Here is a 23,957-nt window from a genome sequence, read left to right as displayed (position 1 = left end):
ATGCGTACTTGGCTGGATGGTCAGAGAAAGAACCTGCCCATAACAGTGAAAGTATTAGAAGCTTTAAAAACAACCACATACATGGAAATACACTTGCTAGTGAATTATTTAAATAACGAAGTGAAAACAATCTTGAAATGCTGAGTTAAGAATGTAAATATAAAAACAGGAAAAAATCAAAAGCTTCCATACTTCTTTCCTCATGGACTGCTGAAAAACGGAACGAATTGAAAGACAGCAACGATAGAAATTCTCAATTAACTGAGGATGGATGGAACCACCAAGCCGTGCTACTTCTTTGTGGGTTGGAGTAATAAAGATTCCTTGCATCGTTTCCAAAGTTAAATAGTGGAAGAGGGTATTCTCAGGACCAGAAGTCAACCTTACAAAAAAAAATAAAAATAAAAAATTAATTTAATACTAAAATAATTTTGAATGGCATTTCAGTTAAACAACATATACTTTTGTTTCTTAGGAAGTAATTGTTTTTCTGGTGACTGCAATAGTTACAGACAATAGAGATACAGATACTCAAAAGGTGTCGATTTCCACATGGTGGAAATCTTGCTAAATTAAAAAAACCCAAAAACAACAAACTGAAAAACTATGGTACTAGTTAGGTATTGCACTTGTGTTCTCAAAAATTCTCACCACCAAAAGGAAAGGGGAAATAAAAGCGTTGGGGGTGTGTGTGGGGGGGAGTAAAAGCTTTCTTTAGAGCTCAAACAAAACAGCAGAGCAGACTGCGCTGTCACAAGCAACAGGTGGGAACCGGGAAGATCATGACTTCTTTGTCCTTTGTACACCTACTGGAAAGGCACAAAATGTATATGTGGCCCAAAAATGCTTCTGTTTGAACTTTCAAGGTCACATATATGTGGGACACGTGCATACATTCTACTGACACACACTTAAGAAAGTTGTCTTTTCTAATCAATTTCTTCATTTAAGAGTGTCACTATTTGAGAATCCTCACACAGCAAAGTTCTGGTTAGAATAAAATTATGCAGGAACTTCTGTGATCTATTCATAAACAGATTCAAATTCATATCCAAAAAATGATCCAAGTATGGCCTTAAAAATTAAATACTTAATACAAAATAATTTCTTACTTGATAGCATTAAGAAGTTCTGTATCTTTCTCTGAAAGGTTCTTTTTGAGGTTTCCTAAATGAAAAGGATTTGGTAGGGTATGTTTTTTTCTAGTGGCCTGAAAAACAAGCAGATAGATGAACTAACAGAAAACTCAGCTATCAAAAGAACAAAATCAAACCAACAAATCACCTATGAGGAAAATAATGTATAATTTTTAAAATGGAAAAAAAAATTCCATCAACTTATATAAATGTAATTTATAGCCTATTTTAGACTAAAATGTGTTAGAAGCGGTTGTGCAATTGTACAGCAATTTGTTATGACAACTTATGTTTACGCCATTGTTATTGTGGGGATATTCTCCAATTGTTTCTGCTGATTCCAACACAGCTGTGCCCACTTCAGTCACTGAAACCCCCAAATATTTACAAGCAATAATAAAATAAAAAAATGTGATTGCTCTGAGGCTGACCCAAAGCTTCCCAAGGCAACAGAAGTATATTCTACTGAATTCATGACTGCTTAGGTTTATTCTTCTATAGTATGCTTGGTTGTTTGTTTTTTTTTTTTTAATAGTTACTTGAGTGAGTTTTTAAAAGAATTGCCTCCTCCCCTGCAACCCACCAGAACCTTATCAATTCTCCTTGTTCTCTGACCTGATCCACTATAGATTGTGGATTACTGCTTTCCTCTTCCACAGGACCTTCGTTACCGTGGTCAGATCCTACACTGTTTCTTGTAGGGCTTGGCTTACGTGTCGTTAAAGAAGAGTCACCAAACAGGGTCCTTCTGCTTGCCAGAGTGGTTACCGATTTGGAAGTATTTTGCAGCTTACTTAGGATGGGTGAGGTGGTCAAGCTCTCCAGTCTGTCACGTGTTGCAGGAAGGAACCAGTCAGCACAAGATAAAGGTGGATTGGAAGGAGAATCCAGCCGTTCCTCTATGCTGGCATCTAATCCTTCCAGCTGAAGTATCGTAGCTTTGACCTGATCCACATATATACAGTCTGGTCCTGGATTCCCAATAGCTTTTGAGGCACAGCCTCCTGCCTCTAGCAGGACACACAGCATGAAGTTTCTCTGTAAATACCGAGGTATCAACATTAGCCTTTGGCTTAACATACAGTACGTGCTGTGTTATATTTATGTCTCATATTATACTTGGGCAAAATACAGCACTACGTTCAACACTCCTTCCTCATCCCTGGAGGAGTTACTTTTTTTTTTCCTAATTGAATCACATCCAAGGAGATCTTTCTGTTGTCACGTTAAGTTAATGATGCAAATGTAAAAGCTATCACTTAGAAACTCAGCTGTTTGCTTTAAAAAAAAGAGCTCACATTAAAAACCCAAACACAGTTCTGAAAGGAGTTGCCTGAAAATACCAGATCATGAAAGTAAAAACATAATTAAATGAAGACACATAAAAATAATGAGAATTTATACTTAAACTTGCAAGCTTTACAAATGTATAAATAATACTACTCTCTTGAGGAATTATATCCCATGAGACAGCTATAATATGAATATTTGGTAAAATTGCTAAATAAAATGCATGGGAAATGTTGCTCTTACTTAGTGACAGACAACACAGAATGACAAAACAGAGCATCAGAGAACAGACATATCGCAAACGTTAACTTACCAAGCCAACTATGAGTAAAAAGTATCTGGCTTCAGGTTCCCTATATCCTGTAAAACTTGAAACTTCACATGGCTGGATATGATGATGTGGAAATACTTCCCGCCATATCACTAACTGACCAATCTTCTGTTCTGCTGCCAAGGGTAACAGACAATAGTGCCGACAATATAAACCTATATCAATAAGATCTTCCTTTGGCAAGTGATTACCAATCAAGTAACCCTTAATTAAACACAGAAAAGGAAGTGTATTCAGTAAGAAATAAAACACCACCACTTAAGAGTACTTTTCATATAAAGATATCCATGCTCCACATGCATTAAGATTGTAAGCTTTTTGGCCAGAGACTGTTTTTCTGATATACAGTTAACACTGAGCTTTTGCATCATATCTGAAGAACCAAAACACTGAAATATAAACAAATAAAACATCAGCATATATGCAAGTTATTAAAGGCGAGCTGGGAAATGCACGGCTTCAACAGCTTGCAAAACAGCTACAGAGTTAAGGTGCTTTAATTCTCTCTCAAATATATGGTGCTTTCACTAGAATTACTAAAATTTCCAAAGAAGACACATTACAATGGTGTTCCTAGCACTAAGGGCATTACAGTTAAAGTGCTGTCATGGTAGACAGTGTGCAGTTCCATTGTGCTAATAGTTGAGTCTCATAACACTACTAGCACAAACAACAATTGCATGATAAAATCCTTAAAATGTACATTTCCTTAACGCAAAGGCTGTTGTCTTCCTCTTTTTACTGTTGAATACAGTGACTACATTTAATAAAAATAAATTTACAAATGAGGCCAAAGTGAAAAAAGCTGTCAATACAGTTTCTCAAATCTTTGTTTTAAAGACAGACTAAAGATAGATCACCTGTTATCTTTACTAAAAAATGGCAACGAACAAAAAAAAAGCGCCTATTAGAATATCATACAGTCTCACATTTGAATTGACTCTAGTTACTTCCTTATTACTGTCCCTCTCCAATCCTTGGATCATACGCTGCAAAATTCCCGTAAGACAGTTTCAAACAAGTATTTTGTTCTTACTGATACATATCACTTCCTGACTTCAGTTTTTTCTGTTATGGTGTTTGTGTTTTATGTCTGTTACTAGAAAAACATATTTAAAGCAATCATACAATTCTTTTATGTTTGTGAGGTTTTGCAAAGGGTTACTCCATGACTGTGTTAGATTTCCAGATGCATTTGCCTAATCTTTAGACCTTAATCACTGATACTACCTTGTAGAAGAGACAAGCACCCATAATCATATATAATCTTCTCATGTCGTAATAATCTTCAGACTGTGAGAAAAAAAAATCATGGTATAGTTTTTCATTCAGAATTGTTATTTTATTTACTAAATGCAAGTCAACTAATTCCAGCAAATGGTAATCAATATCTTATTTAATACCTTCATTTTTGACCGCTTCTTATTGTCAATGTCAGTTAACACTGAACAGTTAAGCGGAATACCAAGCTTTTAGTCTCTATTATTGATTTTCATGTCACTACAATTTTCTCTAACAATTTTCAGCTCAAAATTTCCTGATTAGTTCTTATCTGTAGATAAACTATTTTTAAGATACGCAAATTCTCAGGGTTCTTAACAGCAAAGTAGCTGAAGCATAAGTACTGACACCAGAGGCCCTCCTAGAGTAAAACATCCAACTCAAAGCATTTTTTTCCATTATTTGACATTTTACCCAAAATATAGCCATTCATTGATCTATTAATCTAGATGCCCAGTGCTCTCAGATTAGTAACACTACCTTTAGGTAGAAATAGTGTCTTTTAAATTAAGTGGGTGCAAGCAATTTCTGTGCAATAAACTACAACTTATAAATTTGATTTTTGTAAATCATCATCCAGGTTGTTTATTACAGCGATTCTTTCTTTTTTATTCTTTTGCAAGATGGGCTATATGTCTGCCTACCTTGTATTTTAGGTTTTAAGAATCGTTAAGCATATTTTGTAATTAAGAATACTTATGTCCCAAATTGTTATGCTAAAGAGGTGATCAGTACAGTAAAGAGCACACACAGCAAGTGACACAAGTAAATTACTATCTTCTCCCTTAACTGTATTAAAATTATGCATAACTTGTAATTGTTTTCTGTAAACTGGAAAATTAAGTTCTTAGTGCGCCATATAAGTTTTCAGGTTTATTCACAATTGCTTGGGAAGGAGACAGTTATCTATACAAAAAAAGAAATGTAACAACTATCAGCTATGCTGAAATTAGAGTGTCCTTGTAGACATCCCATGGGCTTAAATTATAGTAAATCATGGCTTTTCAGTGACTAACCCCTGTAGGGTTATAAAACAATTATAATGTTAATCATGGAGAGAAATTCAGGTAAACAGAATGGGTAAAATTAAGCTTAAAACAAGAATAATACAGTATACTTTTGCTTTGACTCTCACTTGATTAAAAAAAGTAGACTAGTTTGGAATTAGTGCTTTTTTAAACTACTGAATATGACACCAAGGTAAAGAGATACAGTGCAATGCAAACAACAAAAAGAAAATGTTTACCAGCTCTGCAAAGTCAGCTGCTTCCAGATCACTCAGTGCTGTGTCAATTTCCATCTGAAATATTTAAACAGTATATTTTAATAGAGATTTCCAACACAGTAACTTACAATAATAGCATAGTTCACTCTATCTTGCTAGTCTCAGAAGATTAGGATTCATAAGTACAAAGTGAATAGATAAAAATTTGCACATGCTTTTCAGTAGTAATATCATGAACACCTCTATTCAACAGATTTAAAGAAAAATCCTTAATTTCTGTGTATTTTCCTCTTCTTTGAAACTGTAAAATTTCTCTGCTTGTATTGAACGCACCGTTTGGTATAAAGGAGATGTCACTCTTTCAGCATGCTTTAAAACATGAAGTCTAGAGACTACCCCTTGAAGGCTATGGAGAACTCTGAAATCTGGCAAGCTATTGTATCCAGCTGAGTTATTAGAAAAACCTTTTTCACAATGGATTTAGTTTTTGCCTCTATGGAAATTGCCAAAAAACTCTCTCACACATTATCTTTGTTCTACTGAAACTACTTTAAACTTGCTTATTTCTCTAACTACAAGAGTGATTGTTAATATACATTTTACTTAAAATACTTTCCTTTAAAGAACATGGTACTAGGCACTGAAGTTCATGACATAAACGTGCTACTTCATGAAAAGAACCTAAACCTCATCATTACAAACTTCTCGGGCACTATTAACAGGCTGCTTCTAATTGAAATATAGCCAGATTTTCAAACAGAGAAATGTCAGTGAGGCTGTTGGCAGCTGACAACTAACCAGTCTCTCAGCTTTTCCCCAGTTAAAATTTAAAGGGCTTTCTGCCCAATAAAGAACTGACAATTTTTGTTTTATATTCCTAATAAAGATCTTCATCAAAACTTAACTGGAAGTTTCATCTTCTGCAACAAAATTCTTCTGGAAAATGTGGATGATCTCAGACAATTTTGGAAAGCTAAGTCTGTATTATAAATATCAATGATGTTGTTTTCTAAATCCCTTTAAACCCCACAATTTTACAAGAAAGAAACAATATGCAAGCTCAAGTAGAGAGCAAAGTGTAATTGATACAAATAGTTACAAATATTTTGGGTATATCCACGAAAGAAAACTCTCAGTTCAAAATTTCCCAGCTGCTTCATTTGCATTAAATCATGGCAAATAATCATAAAAAAACCCCTCTACCATGACAAGACTAATATATTCTAAACATCATTCCATCTTAATGAAACTTCTTTTTTCCTGTGAAATTTTGCAAAACCTGCCATACATGTGTTGACTAATATGGTATGCAAAAAACTCTTCACACGATATGAAAAATAACATCCTTGTTATGAAGTTGGAAATATTTCAAGATCACAAAGGCAAAAATGAATCCTACATGCACTGATATTCAAGGGGATGGAGAATGAAAATGCAGTGAATCTTTCTTTCATCCACTTTAGACCCTCAAGTGAAATGACTGATAATCTAACAGGTCCACTGTGCCTTACTACAACATCTGATATTTAACATTTCTTGAATGAAGGACAAGATATAAAGTATTACCAAACTGCAATTTAAGTACATGTGATGTGTGGAAAATTACCCTCTCAACTGCAATCACAGATATTAGAGGTTTTATATGATATGTCAAATGATTGCTCTACATAGAAGTGTTCCATTTTTACAGTATGTCTGTCTCAGTAAAGGCCAGCAGATTTAAACAGTAGTTAGCTACTTAGTCATATGCTTAGGTCCTTGAATGACACTGCATTTCATTAAATACCTACAGTGCAGGTATTCTTTATTTGAGCTAGTCCTTACACTTCAGGTTGTCTTCATAGGTAATGCAGATGAAGCCACAGGAGTCTTAAGGCATGATTCATCTAATACTAAAGTAAACAGCTGAAGCTCAGTAGTTGAATTACTATTAAAGTACCAGATATTCCCCATTAAATAATAAGGAGATTTCAGGAGTAGCACCTCAACTGTAGTAATTTATATAATAGCTCTAAAAGAAGGTGAGATGGTTTCTACCTCAAGTTGCTACAAATTCAATAAAGAAGCCTCATTTTGCCTCATTTTTAACTTTATTTTGCTAAGAGGCTAAAGACCCAATTAGGAAAAAAAAACCCCTCTATGGGATTAAAATGAGAAACATTAGTAAAACCTACAATGGAATAACAACTATGAATACTGATGAGATTACAGCAATTGGAAGGAAAAAAAAAAAAGCCAGGAGATAGCCAGGGTACTTGTATTACCAGCCCTGCTTAAATTTTTGCTTTAGCGCTCTATAAAATAATTTCTTGTGGATGCATTATTTATCCAAGCAGACTATACTGTCTTCCAAAAATAGAGCTTTTCATTTAAGACAACCAAGAAAATGGGGGGGGGGGGGGGGGGGGGGGGGCAGGGAAGAGAGCTTTCCTGTACTCTGTGCCACACAAAAGTCCCCGAAGGAAACTTAAACCCAATCATTTCACAATCACCATGTCTTGAAAGTACACTTTGATTTCTGTACTTCCAGTATAATTGAAAATAAAGCAGGAAACTTCACCTAGCAAGACTCAGTTATCTTCAACTGAACCTACTGTCAGATCAAAACAGGGTTTAGCAATGCTTTACATGGAACACATAACCCCTTAGGTAGTGATGCTAACTCACTTTATAGCAAACTGTAACATGAAAACAGAGAAAAAAAAATATTGGAAACTACAAGCTCTATGAAAGAGTAAAGGAAGTCTTCTGGTTCATTTCTAAATACACAATTGTGTTATTTAATAATACATTTTTTTAAAATTATATATATATTAAAAGATGATCTGGATACATATCAGAAAAAAAAATACACAAGAAAAAACATTTTAGAGGAACTTTCTGTACCTGAGACACAACTATCAACTTTTGTGGTAAATGTAATTTCATAAATTTTTTCCTCTATGTACATCCTTTGCTGATTGTATCCTGTTCACCTGACAGAACTTACTACATTAATAAAAGGTATTATAATAAGCTTGTCTGCGAACTACTAGGATTTGCTTATCTGTGCAGACCCAAACTATGCTGGAACTGTGTTACAGAATCTGCCCCCCAGTAAGACAAAGTTTTTCTAGTTGCAACCCGTGTTGCAGACTTTGTTTTGCACAATTAAATCTGAATTCAGTTTTCATTTTGTGGAATTGAAATAGATATATAATTCCAAATAATACCATAAATACTAAACAAAACCACATAAGGCCATATATGTTGGTCTCTGCTATGTTCAGCAGTATGGTTCCACTGCTGAAATCTCCTTAGGATTGATTTCTCTTGTACAAAAATTTTTACAATTGTTTCAAATCGGGGAAATATCACCTTCATCTATCTTGGTCTAACAATGTCAATTCTAAGGTGTATGTGAAAAACCACAGAAGACTTGCCAGAAATTATGCATCACATGTATAAAATCTATTATTTTTATTTAAAAATATTACTTTACTATTAATTATCCTAATGATCCCTATTTTAACTTCCTAATGTCATCAAAATGAAGGATGAAGGTTTAAGACTGAAAGCTATAATGCTATTTACTGTGATCTAGCTTTTGTCTTACTACTGCTTAAAGCACAATCCGATTTCTGATTGGGAGGTAACCAGACAGTGAAATGGTGCAGAAAAGCTGTACCTATATGATGTCAAACAAGTGCTGTATGGGTATTTATTTTGATTCTGCAACAGGCATTTATAACTCTCCTAAATTACTAGTTATGCATGAGCTTCTGCAGTAATATTTTCTACCTAGAAAAATACTTAAATGGTCAAAATCAAACATAAACCTACATACCAGGGGCTGCTTTCCCTACTGCATATGCTAGCTGTTAGAGAGGTTGTGGGGTATGCACGTATATATATTTTTTATTATATTTTTTTTTTACATAAAATGTAATTCCTTTGTCATCACGTTCTCTTCATAGATTTAGACTTCCTAAAGTCACCAAACTACACTCATGACAGCAGTGTTTCCTGTGGGAATGACTGTGTAGTTCCAAATACGCAAATGATTGTGTAGTTCTTAAATAAAGGATCCTATAGAAAATGGGTGGTCTGGGACGGGCAAAGCACTTATGTAAATTACACAATAACAGCAGAAGATGCCTGCATCAATTTTCTTGGCCTTCCATATACAAGGTTTTCTAGAAAGATCCAAAAATGACATTACCTTGACTTCCTGAGGCAATGTCAGCCAGCGCAAGCCTGGGAGACTGTCTAAGAATAATGCACTGCAGGTATCATAGTGTTGAGCACTTGGGCTGGCATTTGACTTGAGTCTTGTAGGCTGAAGTGCACGCTGGAAGAACAGGTTGAAAAAATGATCCAGGCAAGAAACATTTTCCACCTGGCAAAAAGCACTGAACAAACATGAACTCCAAGTTAGAATAACATTCAGACACATGTAGCTTGTTTATATAACCCTCTGTGCTACAGAAGTCTCTTTAGAGCATGATACTACATTTAGATTTTTTTTTCTTAACATTCATTTTAAATATAAAAAATCCCACTAGGCCCATATCCAGGCAGTACCTACAAACAAAGAAAAAATCTGAAGCACCATAGATGTCTTAGACCAACTGAAGATGAGACAATGATCAGCTTCAACCTTTTGGAAATTAACATCTTTCTTTTTCTTTCTCTATGGCATATGCACTTTAACCCTGAATTGAAAGCAAGTATACGAATAGCCTACCTTGGCAATTTTGTTTAGGTTATAGTCACACTGAAAATTTTCTGGGTGATTTCCAAATGCAGAGAAAGACAGCTACTCTGCCAAATGAAGTTGAGAATTCTGGAGTGTTTACTTTATTAAAAATACAACACTGATTCATATGTACATTTTACAGATGGTGCTTTAACACAAAGGATAACATTTGCAGAGTGCTGTTGACAACCACAGTGACTTAGATTTAACCTAATCTAAGGACAAAACTTTCTGAAGTAACAAAGGCTGTTTAAAAAGAGTCTTAATAGTGTTGAGACTGACACAAAAAGGCAAGAACAGAATTCCATTTTTTTGCAGAAGTGTAAAGAAACATGCAAAGAAATTCCATGTAAGCATTAAAATTAATGCTATTTTTCAATCAGCATCAATAAAAATACTTCTGAAAGAACTCACCTGTCTAAAGAACTGTACATAAATTTCAATGTCCTGACAACATCTTCAATCATGTTCCTCAGCTGAGAAAGTGGCACACTAAAAAATAAAAATTCAAACGTACAGCTATGTTTATAACATTTTTACTATGATTAAATGTAGTCATATTTTGAAAAGCTCTATTCTCAAATAGTGATATAGTGGAAACAAAAAATTCTTAACTGGACTGCACAAAAGATTTCTTCCAAGTGACTTGCCCATGATGACACAGACAGTAGTAAAGCTGGGGGGAGGGGGGGGAAAAGGAGGGGGAAAAAAAAAGGTCCTCCTAGAACACATAAATATGTAATATTACTGCTGTTATTCGGTAGTCTCTAATCAGGACCTGACTTTACCAAACACTCAAAATTACTGTTTTCTAGCCTACACATATTTCTGAGATCTTATGAGACCTCATTCCGTTTAGAAGAAAGTAAAAGGAACTGTAACAATGGATATATAAAAGATGCAAAGTCAATCAAAATAGTGGGATCACAGGTACAGAAAATAATTATAGTAAAAAGAGTACATTGTAAGCCCTCCCTGTCTTGCTTTTTTTGATACAAGAGTACAACATAAGGACACACAAAAGGAAACAAACCATTCTACTTCAAACTTACTTTTCTTCAGGAAGGCCAATTACAAGCAACTTATCACATTCTTTCCAGTAAACAACTTGAACCAGTTTTCCGCACAAGAAGAGCGAGGAACTACAAAAATTAAACCAGAAGTACTTCTGTTAACACTGTGAAGTTATAGAAGACCACCACTATAAGCCAGAATGATTTAAAAGTATTTTGTATGCAAAGTCTTGTGCTCATGTATAATCACATGCATGCAGCTGGGCTAGGTAATTGTATTAATTAGAACTCAAAGACTCTGATTCCTGTTCCAAACAGATCACGCCAGTAGTAATGTTTTCAAGTATACAAATGTAATGGTTGAACAGCCACTACTGAAGAGCTACAGTCATCTTCTGAATGATTCAGATGCTCTTTAAAGGTCTTCCTGCCTAGCTTTTAATACAATCAACTTAGAAAATGAATGTCATTTCAGATCACATTGAGGCAACTGGAGGTACTAATTAAAGTTCTGAACATAGCAGTCACTCACAAAATCATTTAAAAAGACTCTATATACATTCTGACAACAAGCTCAAGAGGTATTTGAACATATCACCTGTGTGATAAACATAAGCTTGAACTCTTATGCTATCTCCTTGTATAGAAAATTGCTCTGTAAGGCTCAGGAGTCCCAGAAAGATGTAGAGACAGAGTGGATTACAACATGAAACAGAATTAGACCCAATGTTCTAATTAGCAGTAAAGCTCACATTATGCACCTGATTATCAGATTCAATGTACTGGTTGCTGCTAAAACCAAGGTCTGTAAATATCCTGATCACTAAGTTTACATCAAAACCCCACCTCTCTTACTATCATGTTAGAGATTTTAAATAACAAGATAACACTGCTGCAAAGTGAAAGAAGGATAACTTAAGTTTATGCTGAAAAGATTCAAGAAATTAATTTTTAGGACATGGCTCCAGAATTAACTTGCTTCACCGATTCTCTCATACCATAAAATTGATGGTACTGAATAAGAGAAATGTCATTTCATTAGTTAAGAAATACCTTAGTATTTCCACAGGTCACCAGAAAATTTTTATTCTTCACGTAACCAAAAGTGCTTTCCAAACAAAACAAATCACATACTTATAATGTAATTAACTATAAAGAAATAAACATCTCCCATCCCAAAAGACACACAATACGTGTGCAGACAATAATCGTGATTTACTTTTCTGACAGAAAAAGCTTCATAGGAGAGCTGAGGACTATCTATTCTGTTTTTGGAAGAGATGAGACAGTCCACAGAAACCAGCAGAAGTGCCTTTTTATTTCTAGAACTCAAAAATGGGAAATTGAGAACCTTAACAGGAAAGGTGAATCTATGCTATCATGGATTTCTGTATTATTTTATGATCTGTACCCATGATATCAGCAGAAAAATAACAGATTGATTTGCCATTTGCATGTGTTTGAAAATCTGGACAATAATAATGCATAAACATTTAAAAGAGGTTAACATACCTCAGTGCTAATTAATGTGGCATTGCATTAAAATACTGGTATATGCAAAAGATCAAAAGCCTGCATTTGATACCTGCTGCTAACATGACTTTTAGGAACTCATTAACTGGAAAGTTATAAGAATGGTTAAAGCGCAGTCTTAAAACTTCTTATTCAAAATAGCAGGATACTAACAAGTCTGAGAAAAAAACAAATTAAAAACAAATGTAAACAAAAGTAAATTAGCCAGTATTAATTTTCTGGTAAGCAAAAATATTCAAGAGCTCCTTTTAAGGAAAAATTTATCAGTGGAAAACCGAACTTTAATATATCAAACAGGCTTTTTGCCTTTTGAGGAATTCCTTATTATTGCCAATGACATTCACTACTGCTTGCACTGTGTATTTTTGGGCCTGAAGTCCCATTTGCATTTGGCTTTTTTATACCCATCTAGGTCTTGTGTCTTACACAGGAGGCACTGATGTGCTGAAGGAAATCTTGCCAGAGATCCTCAGGAGCTGCAAACTCATGTACTGATTCTCAATGGGAAGAAGTGTGAAGTGGAAAAGTGATACCTGCTATCTCACTTCTAATTATTCCATCAGAAAACCATCTACCTTTACATATTCAATAATCTCCTGACCTATCTCCACCACCCCTATGCTGCTCTAGAAACTCAGGAGTGGTTTTTTTTTTTATTAGACTTCTTACTAGAGTCCTGGTCTGTAGATATCAAAAAATCTTTTAGATGTTCCAAGTTGAATGTGAAATGAAATTAATTTAAAAGTAGCAGGCATTCATGAATTTAACTGAATTACATTTTATCTTTTAAAAATTTGTTTTAAAATTTGTTGAAGCTGTTGTAGAATTTCCAGTTTGCCATAGTACAGTGCCACAAAATATCAGGTTAGGTAAGAATGTTTCAAGAGGTCTAAGAAGGGACCTAAAAACAATTTCACTGAACTAAAAAATCCTAGTCATTGCCACCCATGACAAAGGAATTCCCCCAAATCAGTGTACACCTGGGCTGAGCAGTCCAACTTCAGGCACGCTGTTCAAGTTAAAAGATTACTGCCTAACAGGCAGAGTCACTCCTGTTTTGTCTAGAACTTGACGCATGACCCATGCGTGGTTTTCTCTACACATATGTATAAAATAATAAAAGTAGTAATATGTTACATTTCAAATACTTTACCTGATAATCTGGGTACCAGTAACACTTTCCAGTATGTCAGACAGTGTGAGAAATATTCCTCTCACATTTTTCAGTTTTTGGGATGCTTCTGATATGGGGTACCGATAAAGAATTTCTTGCTGTGAAGAAAGTAAAGCTGTTAGTTAAGCAAGTAAAACAAAACCAAAAATCACAAAAAAAATCCAAAAAACCTCCACCCAAACCCCACAGCTAACAAGATTAAAAGTTTTTTTTTCTGGCATAATTTTTTTTTTTAACTGTGAAAGCTTTTACCATATACTTTCACATGGTAAAAGCAAGCAGTGGTCTCCACTGGCATACTGGAAAGGTCTAAAATGCACATGAATATTTCTGACATTTTTAACTTTTCTATTTTATAGGAAAGTAGGACTTCTTTAGAATCATTATTATATGGAGAAACATAAAATGACAAACAGTATGGCCACTGCCTTTTAGAGCTTAAAGTACACTGTTAACAAATCTGATTTCAAGAGATATCTAGTGTTTGTATGGTTGTTTCAGTATTGTGGTTTAAATCTTTAAAACCAATAATATAAAGCCTCCAATCTCTCTATATAACCCTACTTAATTTGCTTTACATGTATGGCACAAAACATAACTGAGCTATATACGCAAACAACATGTACACCATTAACAGTTTTATCACCAAGCCTCTGACCATTTGTATCTGCAAACTCTTAAAAAAGTCATCTCTAAACTGAAGATCAGTAGAGAGAATCATTTGTGGCAATTATTTTTCTTTTTCTAGCCAGTTCTTTAAAATATTTTTTAAAAATTATTTTCAAAAATCTTGTATTTATTATTTCCACAATCATAAAAATGTAGTAATAAGCAAACATATGATTCCCTCATGTTTACTGCTTTCTGCCAAACCATGATGGGCCAGAAATAATGCATGTAACATTAAGCATAATCAGTGCAAAGAGTATAGTGAATTATCTTTCTACACAAACAAAAGAAGCATAGACATGACTTAACTTTCCCATTTATGTCACTAAGCACAGCCAGCACCAACACCCACTAGAAAATTTTCCTTCATCAAGATTAAAAGAATGTAAAGTTTCATTACTGAAGGACCTGGCAACTCTTCATTCTTATCCAATTTAATTAGCTCTATTTTTAAGTACTCATTAGTGACAAGGATTATTTTTTTTCTTGAATCAATCCCTCACTGGCAAACCCCCTGCCATTTTCTAATTACAGCACTACAAAGGGTTAGAAAGAGCCTTTTTTTCTCCTCACTATGAAGTGGGGCCTTTACACAGAATTCATTTGAGAATTATCTGTACACTTTCCCAGGGGAAGAAAAGACAACTGTAACAAAAGGTCACAGCTGTATCACATATATATATAAATATAGACACACACACATATATATGTGAGCTTGCAAGGTTCAGCTCATACCACCATACAAGAGCAGCTGTTGTCAGAGCAAGGCGAAAGTTCATAGGCCAATTACAATGGAAGTAATAAATAAGTAGTAGTTCATTTCTTAAAAAGTGTAAATGCTGCCTCAACCCGAAAACCCCCAATCTGGACAGACTACCTAAACTAAAGGCTTATGAAACAGCTTCCCTTTTTTATGTTTATTTTACTAATTTCTCAAACTGAGCCTAAATAACATTTAAAAAATAATTAGAACAGTCTTGACAACATAAGAAATGACTGACAGAAATTGTGTCAAAATGGTGCTGATCAGCTAAAACCCTATAATGTTCAAACAGAATGCACTGACAAGAGGCTTTAAGTTGCATCATATGTAAGATTTAAAAAAACCCAGTATATGAAAGACAACTATAAAGGTCAATTCAGAAATTATAAAAACAGGGAGAAACGCTACAGGCAGTACAAGTCAGTGTCTGTATGAACCAAGCTATCTTAACAAGTACTCATAATACCTACTTTGCAAATATGCTAAACACCTGCTTCCAGGAATACTATCACATAGGAGGGATATGACCATTATTCCTTTTAAGACATCGTATCATCAAAACCTGTTCTAACACATAAAGATGTTACCATTGTATGCTGGTACAAATAACATATGTTACAATCATAATACCTGCCTTGAAATAAAACATAAAAAAAGGCAAGATCAACCTTACTCACTGAAACCATTATCGTAAGGGGCATCTTCCACACACATGCACATATCCTGAATTATTTCTGATACTACTTTCCTTTGTAGTTCAGTAGATAGAATTCAGAAGTCTTGGAGCTCATTAATTCTATTTTTGGGTGCCAGAAGTTCACAAGTGCAAGAATTAGTTACTAGTTCTAGTTGCCATTGTTAACATAGACGTGATCTACATACCATGCCTCCTTTGGATATGGGCAAAGAAGCTTAGTAAAGGTTCATTATATTTTTAGTGTGCAATATGGCTTAGATATATAATAACTTCACTGCTAATTTGAAGTACTACTGTAAACTAAATTTGAAACAGTACATCCACAGGAGAAATGTCGCTTACTGCTCACCAAATGAAATTAAAGATAAATGCCTTGAAGAAGGTGGCATTCTTTTGTTAGGAAATGTTATAAAGAGCTGGATTACACCAACAAAGCACGTCCCAACATTAGAGACTATTTAGGGCTGCATAACTGCCAAGACCTCTCAGGAAACAATTATTCCATGGTATGAAGGGAGAACAAGTGCATTACAATCCCTCTTTTACCTTTGCTCAACGATCAGGGTTAATCCTGTTTCTTGGGAGAGTATAAGGAAACAATTGGGCAAGAGAGCAGTACTCCATTTACTCTGAAGTGCAGGAAAGGCAATTATCCATTTGCATATCTATTTACCTACCAACAGAAGAGCCAGAGGCCCTGAAATAATTAGTTTTTAAATATTTCATAAAGTTCATGTGACCAATAAAACACTGGTCTAAGTCTACAGTGATTGTCCATAGCTGTTCTATCCACATAACAGAGCAGTCTTGGACTACAAACTTAGAATTGAAGAAAAAAAGAACTATTTGCAGTATGTAAGTAAACCTGGATAAAAGCATCTTAAGTTTATTTAATTTACAGTTAAATGAGCTCCTTTCATTTTTGTTGTATGCAAATACCAAAGCAAAAAAAACACTGCAGTATCATATGTTTTAACGGAGGCATTTTCCAGGTAGGAAAGAGAGACATTGCTTAGCTGCAACACTACTGAAAAAAGAAAAAGTAATAATTATAAGGCTCATTTGTATAAACTAATTTCTGCTGAAGGTACTTCCCATGAAAAACAATTTAATCTCTTAAACAGGATTAGAAAGAACTGCAAGCCAAAGCTTACTGTGTTAGATCTTGCTGTAATACGCAGTGAAGCACACACTACCTTAAAACTATGATGTTAAGAGCATGACTTATATTGCAAAGTACTCCAGTCATGAAGTACTGGATTTACAGTTGCCTAATAAGCCTTAATTACACACACTCATCTGTCCATCTTGTCCTCTGCACAAGACAGGCATCTTTCAGAAAAAAATGAATACTTAAGACAATGTTGTGATGCATATGTACAAAAGGGCTGAATTATTGCACAAGTGGCCATAAATCTGTCATTTCCTAGCTTTCAACCACTTCACTCTGCTAACTTACAACATTTTTTACATGATACTATGATATCACGTCATTTTCTAGGGTTGTCCTCCCCAGTCCTCCCAGTTCAGAAGATAAAAGTAAACTCCATTACATGTAGGTGTAACACTTTTTCTCTATTACTCATCATCAACAGAGCAATACAGACTTCTGTCAGTTGAAAAATGGTATCAAAAAATATAAAGACATCTCAGAGAAGGGATGGAGCACTGAACTGGATCTAAGGATTAATTCCAGGGGAGAGAAAGCAAAATTTCTGCCCCCCACTCCATCACTGTCCTGCCATCCCAGTCCCTGGGGACTGGCAAAACTTGTGCTTCAATTGATGTCTCCGTGTCATAAATAATACAAGATCACTGGGGCACTATGCTAAATCTAAGGAGAATTTACAGAAGAGAAGACTCTTTTTTCCAAAAGCCTGTTCCTAAAAAGTCCATTTTGTCCATTTGTCATTTTCAGATTGGGCAAGAGGTCAGACTCAGCCCTCCACACAGTTCTGCGCCCCTGCGTTCTGAGTGGAGTATTTGTAGCTATGACTACATCATGACCACCGCCTACACAAACCTAATGAGTTACACATAGACTGGCAAAATTTTTCTGAAGAACACAAAAAGGAAAGAAATGTGAAAGGAAGCTTTACTGGACAAAGGAAAAGTACTTCAGAAGCTCAAAAATGCGGCCCAAGCAAGAATCAACAGTTGACTGCAAACAGCCGACATGCAAGAGTCCCCTAAGAAAAGGCATATTAGCATTTCAAAACAGGAGGAGCTAGATGGATTATGGACACGGACTGCCAACAGCTCCTGCTGGGGAAAATTCTTCTGACGAGGCAGATTTGATAGTTCAAGTTTGAGAAGTGTATTGAAAACATCACAGTGAGCATCTGACAGACAATAATGAAGTTCTGAATTTATCTCTGCTTTCTCTTTAACACCTCTACCCTGCTCTTTATGTAAAGACATTCAGCAGCACTGAAGTGATTTCAAGTCCAATTACGAGTTTGTCAGCAGCGATGGTAATTTTTTTTCCCCCTCCTGGAATTTCAGGCCTTAATTCTGGACATTTTTACAAACTATTCCCTACTCAAAATGATTAGCAATTTTTGTTTATGAATTTTACGTTAAAAAAACATGACAGCTGCTGTTGTCAATTGTTACCCTTCATCTTCAGTTTTATTTCGTTTGCCACATACCTCATCCTTAGATGTTTCAGAGTCCAGTTTCAGTGTGAGGAACATAACAATGTGAGGCACGTCTTGTATAGCCTGTTGAAGGTCCGTACTATCTTCTCCCCACAAGAGCCGAACAAGATTGTTCATACTTGACTGTGCCCGTTTATACCTTTGCTGAGAAGTTCCTTCGGGCTCAAATATTGATGTTTCAAATGTAAGTTTAACCTATTAAGATAATTAATTATTGTGAAAATGAGGCTGTAATTACAATTACATTCTAGTATCAGATGAAACAGATGCAGTTTGAGCCCTTTAAGAGATTATAAACTTTCTTAGCTTTACTGATAAAGATGTAAGCATTCAAAAATTCCTGCTGTTTCAAGAAAACCAATTATATATTCAGCATTACATAACCATATATTATTAAGGACAAAGCCAGCTATTACATGCTTTATGAACCATATGAGTAAGCATGTGGTTTATGTGTTTTCATACTTAATTCTTAGGGTTTTGAGAATGGAAAAATATACTTACTGCTCTGGGTTTGTTTGAACACAAAACTTATTACAATGCTTTTGAAACACACACTGACTTTTTTCAAAGTGTCAGCACTTTCATAAGTATATATCCTCAAGACTCTTTCATGAGCATTTATTTGCTTTTTTGACTGCACTGACAGGTATATTTGCACAGGAAAATCAATTTACATTAGACTGCAAAAGTCTTATTTTGTAACAGAGTAGCAATTCTTTCAATCTGCCAACATATTCACTGTGTTAACTTTCCTTCTTTTTTTAACTGTAAAGTCAGCAAATAAGAGTTTTGTTGCTGAATTTAACAATTGCGCACAACTAGCAAGAAGCATAAAAATTGTTTACATCACTTGCTGCTCTATGTCTTCAGAAGAAAAAACAATTAAAATCAAAGCACAAACAAAGCATTCTCTCTTAAAAAATAATTTGAAGTTTAGGTGATCAAGCTTATTTTCTCAAAAAATTATATGATGTTTACTGCCACTTATTTCCCAAATAAAGATCAGGAAATTTAGAATAAATGCATATTTCCTGGCTCTCAAGCAACACAAAATCCAAACCTAGTGGAAACATGTTTCACAATTTGCTTTACAGACCTCCTTTTTATGAACACTGCCTTACAAAAAATACTTTTGTTGTTTCAGCAGTTATGAAAGAGTGGTGTGGGGGTTTTTTTGTGAATGAACACTTCATCCTAAGTATGAAAGAAGGATATGTGAGAAATACCTAGCCCTTGACTGAACATAAAATTGTAATTTCTGAGGAGAATAAATAGGTTTACTTGCTTAGTTTTCATCATTGTTCAAAGTGACTGAACATATATCTATTTGGACTAAGTAGGCATGCTCTCAGTTCTCTCTTTCATATGTTTTTACTCAAGATTGTTTGTCTGCCTTAAAGTATCTTTAACATGCCTATTGACTGGGAAGTTCTAAACATAATACATCACACCAAATCCTGCTTCTCGTTAAAAGTCAGTGAAAGTTTAGCCTAACGATTGATGCAACCAATAAGGTTTATATTTGAAAAGCCCAAGCAGAGGTAATTTATACATTTAAACCCAAATAATTTACATTTTTGTAATTGCCTATGTATATACAGAAACTTAAGAGAGGAGTGCCAGCACGAAATAATGATGCTTTAAGACACCCACTGCCTGTCAAACTAGATCAGAGAGAAGTGCCATCATTGGCTCTTCCAACTACAACACTTATGTGACTGACTGCCATCTTTCCATTCCCCTCTGTTCCTTCCCAACACTTCTCATTAATCTTTTCCTCTCCTCTTTTGGCTGCTAACAGCTTTTTTTCTCTTCCCATTCTCTGGAACAGCGCTGTACTCGATCCTGCTCTCCTACCGCGTGCTACCACTTCCTTTTCCGACAGTAACTCATCCCCTGCTTTCTCCTTGTCATTTCAGTTTCAATTCATTAAATTGCATGTTAACAGGACTCCAGGAGCAGAAACATCCAGTTAAGAAGCAGTGGCTTTTAAAGACCCAATAACTTGATTGTTCACAGTTTTATAGATATATATTTTCTTCTCCAGCATTCTGTGACTCAGTTCTCTTTCTTTGCCATGCCATCTGCATGTATTTCAGAGGATTTTCCTCATACCCTGTTTAACTTCTTGCAGATTTCCTCAAGGCTCAATAGTTATTTCTCTTAACTTCCACTACATCTCATCTGTGGACACATTCATGACTTAAGCTACAGTCTCTACACTAACAACGCACAGATGTAATTCTTGCTGCAGTCTATATTTTAGTCTCTCAATTCAAAAAAACCAGCTCAGTCTGTTTTGTTTTAAGATACACAACCATACGGCCCTCCAAGCAAGAGCTCAAAACAAATTGGACCAAAGAGAACTTCAGCTCTCCCTCCTCCTGTAGGCATCCATGCTGCCTCCTGCATCCCTGTAGGCAATACCACACAGCTTAAGTGTGAAGTCATTGTATTTTGAGAAAGATCTCTTGCCACAATTTGGCTACATATTCCTTCCCAAATCTTCTTGATTCTAACAGCTTGAAACATGACATTTTCTGTTCCCCTCTACTTTTGTCCCAAATTGAATCTAAAAAAATACTGGAAAAAGACCATCTAGGTTGGAAAATGCTGTAATAGAAAGTGACCAAAAGACTACATTTCTACATACCCTAAAAAACTATTATTTTTTTGTTGTGGAAGAGAAATGAATCTTTGTCCTGAGCAGTGCACAGGATCCGACTGAATATGTGACTACTGAAGTACCCTTTTGTAAATACTGACTATGAAATCTTTCACAACTTTGATTTCATTTCTCCTAAAGAAAACCAGTTCAAAGCACAGCAGAAAACAAAAAAGGAAATAAAATGAAGAATGGGAAAAGCACAGAAAATATTGATATTCCACTCTATAAATATATAGCATTCACATAGTCTTAAGACTTAGAAGAGTTCTCAAAAAAATATTAATCAAACCGCAAAAAGGCACAGATGAAGGTGACAATAACAGCAGACCATGAGGTACACATACAGGGATTTTTCCGCTTAGGAAAGATGTGGCAAAAGTGGAACACAACAGAGATCTCCAAAGGCATGCAATGATATAAAGAATAAGACATGGACAGTTAACTATTCCTCATAACACAGGAACCTGGGGATGTGAAATGTACTTAATTAGATGGCAGTTTGAAAACAAAAAATGAACGTAAGACAAATTAGTTACAAAAATCACTGCTACAGTAAGCTGTGGAAGTGAAAGAAATTTTAAGAACTAGATTAAAAAAGAAGGTACAAACCTTAAGTGACCCAGCATGTCCCTAACTACTGACGGCTGGGAGCTCGAAAAGTATGATGGGAAGGTCACTCTGTATTTATATTGTTTCTTAATACCCTTTATTTAAACATTTGTCAGTGTAAGTGTCGTGGTTTAACCCTGGACAGCAACTAAGTACCATGCAGCTGCTTGCTCACTCCCTGCTCCCCTAGTGGGATGGGCAGAATCAGAAAAAAAAAGGCAAAATGTATGGGTTGAGATAAGAACAGTTTAGTAAGTGAAAGAAAACAGAGTAATGATAACAGTAATGAAAGGGGGGGTGGGGGATCAAAAGGAATAAAACCCAAGGGGAAAAAAAAACCCCGAAACAAGCAATGCACAATACAATTGCTCACCACCCACTGACCAGCCAGTCCCCGAGCAGTGATCAGCAGCCTCTGGCCAACTGCCCCCAGTCTATATACTGAGCATGCTGGTCTATGGTATGGATTATCCCTTTGGCTAGTTCAGGTCAGCTGGCCTGGCTCTGCTCCCTCCCAGGTTCTTGTGAACCTCCTCACTGGCAGAGCACGGGAAACAGGCAAGTCCTTGATTTGGCAACAGCTCAAACATTAGTGTGTTATCAACATTATTCTCATCCTAAATACAACACACAGCACTGCACCAATTACTAAGAAGAAAACTAACTCTACCCCAACCAAAACCAGGAGAGTATGAAAGAGGAAATGTAGCAGTTATACTGTTGGCCTGACCCAGAAAGGCATGCTTTCTGTTTATCTGCAAGAAAGCTGTATGCCTTAGAATATGGATTTTATTATAGCCAGAGCTGGTGGCATTGCCTGCCTTTTCAGACTGCGCACCATTTCCTGTTGTAAGTCTCCGTTTTCCATGTGGTTATGCTTTGCACAACTGTAACTCAAAATTTCAGTCTGAAATTTCTGATTCTGCCTCAGGCTGAATATTTTTAGAAAATTTCAGGTAAAATGATGCTGCAACTTCCAAGTATTGGGATAAGGAAAAATACATTATTTTGGCCTATCTTCCCCCTCCTATTCTGTTTCTCTGTCTTGTGGTGCTGGGAAAAAGCAGATATTTTGATTACAGAAATGTAATATTGTATAAACTTCAGAATATAACTTTATCATACTATCTCAGGCATTGACTGAGGGGTATGCTTCGGTCTGTCACATTCAGTGATGGCTACAGAACTTCTAAATGAGATGTCCAATGCTTTAATCAGAGCAAGGACTACCTTATTAGGTGACGTGCAAGCATCCAAACAGAAACAGTTCTGCCATTAAAAAAAACACCAAGCAACCAAAATCTGATGTTGCATTTGGACTTCTACTGCTCAATAAATACACTAAATTAGCCCTTACATGCCTAGAAGCTTGTTTGCCTAAACTGAGGTAAGGGAAGCAAACTTCCAGAAATACAGTAACGAGAGATGTTATGCCACACACTGCAACTGTGAGAATCTAGGTAGTTTTTTAAATTACTTCCAGTAATTTTTAACACTAAATCCAGAAAAGCAGTGACTTAGCTTATGTAAATAACTTATAACCATGGTAAAATGGCTTTAAACTGCATCTTTTTTGCTATTTTGCAATGTATGATGAATACATTAACAATTTTGCTTATGTAACAGCTGGCTTTATCACTAGATCTCAGAAACAACAACCCTCTGTTTCTTCAGCAGCATGAACACAGTGTTCTACACTGCAAAAAAACCCAGTACTCTGTATTTAAATTCTCCACTGGTCTATTTCAGCCATCACTCTTCTGGCTTGACTTAAACTGCACAGTAAAAAAGGAGTAATTGCACTTTAATAAAAGGTTTTGGAAAGCCAACATGACAAATGGGTATACATTTCAAGTAATCGCTGTCTACTTGACAGATTTACTGACAATGTAAACATTAATGCTGCATTAAAAGTAACTACTATGTAAAGGGTTGCATTGCATTTTAGCAACAAGTAATACATATACTTTAATCTAGCAAGGATACAATTAAATAAACAATATAATATCTGTTTTTTTAATCATTCTGTATTTAATAATACTTACAGCAACTCCATATTTGGTCAAAGGCAGGCAAGACAAGGTTTTTCTACCGTGGAGCTCTGCCAACACCTGACCACAACTCTGGTAGCTTAGGCAAGATTCATACTGTCAAATATCTTGGAATG

At 35.4% G+C, this 23,957-nt stretch overlaps 1 protein-coding gene across 3 annotated transcripts in view; it reads right to left on the bottom strand.

The window, feature by feature from the left end:
• INTU (inturned planar cell polarity protein) overlaps positions 1-23,957 on the bottom strand; it is a 55,637-nt gene that overhangs the window by 6,625 nt on the left and 25,055 nt on the right. For all 3 annotated transcript variants that reach the window (XM_040613173.1, XM_040613267.1, XM_040613086.1), the window contains exons 4-14: positions 18,502-18,705; positions 13,701-13,819; positions 11,054-11,143; positions 10,416-10,493; positions 9,465-9,654; positions 5,285-5,338; positions 3,988-4,050; positions 2,740-2,961; positions 1,752-2,174; positions 1,113-1,210; positions 193-382 (exon numbers count right to left, since the gene is read on the bottom strand). In XM_040613173.1, coding sequence (XP_040469107.1) covers positions 193-382; positions 1,113-1,210; positions 1,752-2,174; positions 2,740-2,961; positions 3,988-4,050; positions 5,285-5,338; positions 9,465-9,654; positions 10,416-10,493; positions 11,054-11,143; positions 13,701-13,819; positions 18,502-18,705 — 1,731 coding nt within the window. The remainder of the gene's footprint in view (positions 1-192; positions 383-1,112; positions 1,211-1,751; positions 2,175-2,739; positions 2,962-3,987; positions 4,051-5,284; positions 5,339-9,464; positions 9,655-10,415; positions 10,494-11,053; positions 11,144-13,700; positions 13,820-18,501; positions 18,706-23,957) is intronic.

The sequence above is a fragment of the Falco naumanni genome, chromosome 1 (assembly GCF_017639655.2).
Source record: "Falco naumanni isolate bFalNau1 chromosome 1, bFalNau1.pat, whole genome shotgun sequence".
Lineage (NCBI taxonomy): Eukaryota > Metazoa > Chordata > Aves > Falconiformes > Falconidae > Falco > Falco naumanni.
The sequence above is the reverse complement of the archived record's forward strand: the minus strand, read 5'-3'. Positions and strand labels throughout refer to the sequence as shown.